This window comes from Bufo bufo, chromosome 1 (genome assembly GCF_905171765.1).
Source record: "Bufo bufo chromosome 1, aBufBuf1.1, whole genome shotgun sequence".
Lineage (NCBI taxonomy): Eukaryota > Metazoa > Chordata > Amphibia > Anura > Bufonidae > Bufo > Bufo bufo.
The window spans coordinates 267,753,695-267,759,137 of NC_053389.1; the positions used below are offsets into that span (position 1 = coordinate 267,753,695).

General features: G+C 36.7%; 1 protein-coding gene across 1 annotated transcript; it reads right to left on the reverse strand.

The window, feature by feature from the left end:
- Window positions 1–704: 704 nt before the first annotated feature.
- LOC120986959 (potassium voltage-gated channel subfamily A member 2-like) lies at window positions 705–2,667 on the reverse strand. The gene has a single exon (XM_040415640.1). The coding sequence runs from the start codon at window positions 2,665–2,667 to the stop codon at window positions 748–750; it is 1,920 nt and encodes a 639-aa protein (XP_040271574.1). The 3' UTR covers window positions 705–747.
- Between the last annotated feature and the right edge of the window lie 2,776 nt (window positions 2,668–5,443).

A 5,443-nucleotide genomic window follows, 5' to 3' on the forward strand; every position in this document is an offset into this window, starting at 1 on the left:
TCGGGAAAAAATTCCCTCAATTTTTTTTAAAAAGGAATATTAAACTGAGATTACGTAATTTTACATTTTTCATAAAGTATTTTTGTAAATAAATAAATCTACATGAATTAATAAATTAAGGCTCACAAATGTTATATATATATATATATATATAGATATTATTTTTTATATATATATAGATATATATCCATACAATATTAAAAAAAAAATATATTTCCTGCTATATAAGAGCACCAAATGCACTGCACATACTAAATCGACCATGACTTTTTCACAAAAGGTGTAGGTAATTTTAGTGTTAGTTTCTTTCCTCGCTGATAAAAATTTCACAAAATATAAATTATATTATATATGTATACATTTTTCAGGACCTTTTTTTTAACATTTTTACCTATCCAAAGAGTCTTTGTAATGTCTTTAAGGTTTCTTGTTCCCTATGTTGCAAATTCTCATATGATTTTAAAAAATAAACAATATTTTGATATATTTTAGATTTCAAGAAGGGAGGGGGGTCACTTCAACAATTAACAATGAAATCAGTTATAAAATAGATCAATGACTTTAAATACTGCAAAAATTTGTAACAAAATGTATCTCCAACAACAAATACTGTCCAGGTGCTACCTAGAGACAAAAAAAATCTCTATTGTGAAATGTATCCATAGAAAAAAAAATCCCTTGTTCCAATGGGGTTTTAATAGGTTCATTTAGGCTCTGTATGTGTTGATTTTGATGAGCAGGAGGACCTCACAGGTCTGTTTCCCTGTTTGTATCCAGACACAGGGCATACAAAGACTTCCTAAGGTCCACATTACTCTTGGCTTTTAATTTAGTCTTTTCTATGGTACCAGTTCCATTGTTGATGCCCTCAACATTTTCCAAGTGTACTATAGACTTGTTGAGTGAAGATTTACTGGGACTCCTCTTTAGATCTCCAGCACAACTACCCTGAGCACTACTAGGTTCCTCTTTTAAAATCACCTGCTCATCATGGTCAGTCTCTCTGTGGTAGAAGTAATTGAAGTTTGAAACAATGACAGGGACAGGTAAAGCAATAGTGAGTACACCAGCAATGGCACACAAGGAACCCACAATTTTGCCCCCAACAGTGACTGGCCTCATGTCTCCATAGCCCACTGTGGTCATAGTAACTACTGCCCACCAAAAAGCATCAGGGATACTAGAGAAATGAGACTCTGGGTCATCAGCTTCAGCAAAGTAGACTGCACTGGAAAATAGTATAACTCCAATGAAAAGGAAGAATATTAGCAAACCCAACTCTCTCATACTGGCTTTCAAAGTCTGTCCCAAGATCTGCAGTCCTTTTGAGTGCCTGGATAACTTAAATATTCTGAAGACCCTTACCAAACGGATGACCCTCAAGATAGCTAAGGACATGGCCTGCTGTCCATTGTTAGTCTGTTGCTCAGCCAACTCTGTCCCAAGCGTTATAAAGTAAGGGATGATGGCTACAATATCAATGATGTTCATGATGTTCTTGGAGAAGTGAGATTTGCTAGGGCAAGCGAAGAACCTGACAAGTAATTCAAATGTGAACCATATGACACAGGTAGTCTCTATGATGAAGAAGGGATCTGTCAGGCCACTGGGGGGAGTAGGCTGTTGGGTGTCGTTCAGCACCTTGGACAGCGTCGGGGGCAGCTCATTTTCATCCCTGAACTCTGGTAGAGTCTCCAGGCAGAAGGTGATGATAGAGATGAGGATGACAAGCACACTGACTATGGCAATACCTCTAGCAGAACTAGAACTCTCCGGATATTCAAAAATAAGCCATACCTGGCGTTGGAACTCATTCTTTGGAAGGGGCTTCTCCTCGTCTTTAAGGAAGCCCTCGTCCTCTCTGAACCTCTCCATGGCTTCCTCACCCAACTCATAGAAGCGAATTTCATCTGCAAAAACATCAATGGAAACGTTGACTGGCCGCCTGATCTTGCCACCAGACTGATAGAAGTAGAGGATACCATCAAAGCTGGGTCTGTTGCGATCAAAGAAGTATTCATTCCTCAGAGGGTCAAAGAACCTCATCCTCTTCTCAGGGTCGCCCAGCAAAGTGTCCGGAAACTGGTTGAGTGTAGACAGTTGGGTCTCAAACCTCAAACCAGCGATGTTGATGATAACCCTTTGGTTATTTTCGTGGTCCATGATACCCAGGTCAAAGTGGTGGTCCTCCTCCTCCTCAGGCAGGTTGTGGTGGTGATGATGAGCATGGGGTTCCTCCTCCTCCTCTTCCAACCTGATCACGGTGTCTACATTACAGTCCTTGATGTTACTGCCAGGATAGCTCATGATCATGTCGTTGCTTTGCAAGCGTTCGCCCACACCTCCTCCTCCACATCCACCTCCACCACCACCTCCTCCTCCTCCTCCTGCTTGCCCGGTCCCTGGTGGCTGATATTGCTGCTGCCGCTGTTGCTGCTTCTGATGATGATGATGTTGTGGTGGTTGCTGGCAGCTTTCCCCACCGACTTCTTCTCTCCCTTGGCTGTAATCATTCAGCCAAGATGGTGCCCTGGGGATTTGAAGCAGATCCTTCCTGCTTGTTGTGCTGCCTGGCATGGTGGTGGTTGTAGCTCCATCCTCAGCTGTTGTGCTGCCAGCTACAGCTGGGGCTCCACCGTTCTCCCAACTCACCAAAGCAATCTCCATTCTTCAAACATGAAATATTCATCAGCCCCAATCATTCTGCTGGATGTCACAGAAGATCCTCCTCCCCTCCCTGAGATAGAGTCACAGAGGTGGGGGGGTGTAATGGGAATTAGAGTTGGACGATCTCCAAAAAATTGTATATACTGAATATATATGCAAAAGAGCAGAAGCAGAGCAAACCTCTGTGTACACAAATAACACAAGGAGAGGGAACCCAGATGAGAGACCAATCATTAATCCTGACGTCAACGATGCTGCTTTTCTCCATCCATAGTTACCAAGCTTCTCTATGAAGCAGATGCCTGGCTTTCCAGAGAGCAATCTGTTCCTGTCTCTCTCCCTCTCTATCCTCCTAGCTGTGTACTAATCGGAGGGAGGGGGCACAACAGAGACACCCCATGAATTGATTGGCAGCTCTTGGGCACCTCTGTGCAACAGGCTGATGAAGACAGGTACCAGGATCCATATCTCTATATATACATCTTATGTGCTGCCTTCATGGGGGGAGGTGTTATTTTAAGCTGACTGTGTCACACAGCCTCACAGTAGTTAATGCTGCCTTTTCTGTGAAAAGGGGGGCGATGGGGGGAGGAAGGGGAATTGGATTTCACAGTGGTTGTATTGCAATGCAAAGTATTCGCATAGGGGAGGCATTTACTGAGGTGCAGGCAAAGAATAGACAAATGGACTGGTGTGAAATGTTTAATTGGCAGCTTGTGCTAACAAGTGTAATGGGAGCAGAAAGTATCCTAGAAGTGGACTAGTTTATGAGTTTTGTTACTTTATGATGATGTGACTACTACGAACCATAAGGAGAGGTACAGTAAGAAGACTGCTACCAGAGCTAAGTCATCAGAAGTAGTATCCTGTTACATTCAGCTTTCATGTTTGTTATATTACTTGTAGTAGTTATTTGTCTTATGTATGCATGAGTAATATAATCATGCAGTATTAATGCAGCAGTATTACTGATATCTGTAATACACAGTACTTTGAACATTATTAGTATAGATTATTGGGGTTATCAGTACTATTATTACTGCTGTTGTTATTGTACAAGTGATTTTTTTTAATTATTATTATTACTATTCTAATAATATTTATTATTATACTATTATAGTTTTATTATAATTATCATCATTGTGATAGTAGTATTCATTTATTATTATACTTATTATACTCCAAAACTACTATTATCACCATTGTGATAGTAGCTGTAATATTATTATTGCTATGTTTTATTAAGATAATATATCAGTAGTAGCCTTGTAGTATCATTATTGTAAGTGGTGACATATTATTATTATTAATATTATTAATATTACTAGTAGTATTGTACTAATAAACTATCACCATTGTGATAATAGCAATGTTGTTATTATTATTATGCCAGTATGTTAGTAGTAGTCTAGTAGTATCATTATCATTGATAAAAGTGGTAATATATTAATATTATTATCTTGTGTACTGATAAACTACTATCACTATTGTGATAATAGCAGTATTATAATTAATTATTATTATTATGTATTAATTATTAATTATTATTATTATTATTATTATTATTATTATTATTATTATTTGTTAGCAGTAGTCTAGTACAGAATGTATGGCACCAAGTTGTGTTAGATTCATAAGGAGTCTGACAGATAAGAATTTGGCATGAAATGGAAGGCATACTGTACAGATGCAAAATATAAACTCACACACTAATATGGGTGATGTAACATGGCTTTACATAGCTGGAAGGCTGTAAAAAAGTGTAATAAGGTCAGTAACTGTGCATTAGGCATTACTGTTAGTATCAATATCATTATTGTATTAATAGTAGTGCTATATTATTACTAGTAATAGTAGTGGTAATGCATGTCACAGTAGTAGTGGTAGCCATAGTAGTAGTAGTAACAGTTGTAATATAGTGATACCCGTAATAGTAGTAATAATATATTATCATTAGTGATAACAGTGGTATAATTCGTAGACGTGGTATTAGAAGTAGTAATATATTTTTGTGATACCTGTAGTAGTAGTAGTAGTAGTAGCAATATTTTAACAGTGGTATCATATATTTTGCAGTAGTAGTAATATATTATAATGACACCTATAGTAGTACAGTGATACACATGGTAGTAGTAGCAATATATTATCATTAGTGATAACAGTGGTAATAATATATTTTGCAGTAATAGTATTAGTAGTAGTAATATATTATAATGACACCTAAAGTAGTAGTAGTATATTACAGTGATATACATAGTAGTAGTAGCAATATATTATCATTAGTGATAACAGTGGTATAATATATTTTGCAGTAATACAGTAGTATTAGTAATAGTAATATATTATAATGATATTATAATGATACCTATAGTAATAGTAGTAATATATTATAGTCATACCCATAGCAGTAATAGCAATATATTATCATTAGTGATAACAGGGGTATAATATATTTTGCAGTAGTAGCGATACACAGTTTTATAGTTTTACTACTAATAGTAGTATTACAGATAGTAGTATAAGGCATTTTAGAGTATTAGAAGTGCTAGTAATGATTTATTACTAGTAATTATTTTTTTATAAAGGGTGTAATTTTGCATTAGTAGTGTTCTGTGACTGTAGTTGGGGTAATATACATTATTACTATTAGTGATAGCAATGATATATTTTGTAGCAGCAGTAATAGTAGTATGGTGATAGTAGTAGTAACTATACATTAATAGAGATAGCAGTGGTATACAGCATGTTCTAGCTGTAGTAATATTGTGATACTAAT

Excerpts from the sequence above, each read along its gene's own strand:
- LOC120986959 (XM_040415640.1), bottom strand. The coding sequence starts at position 2,667 with ATGGAGATTGCTTTGGTGAGTTGGGAGAACGGTGGAGCCCCAGCTGTA.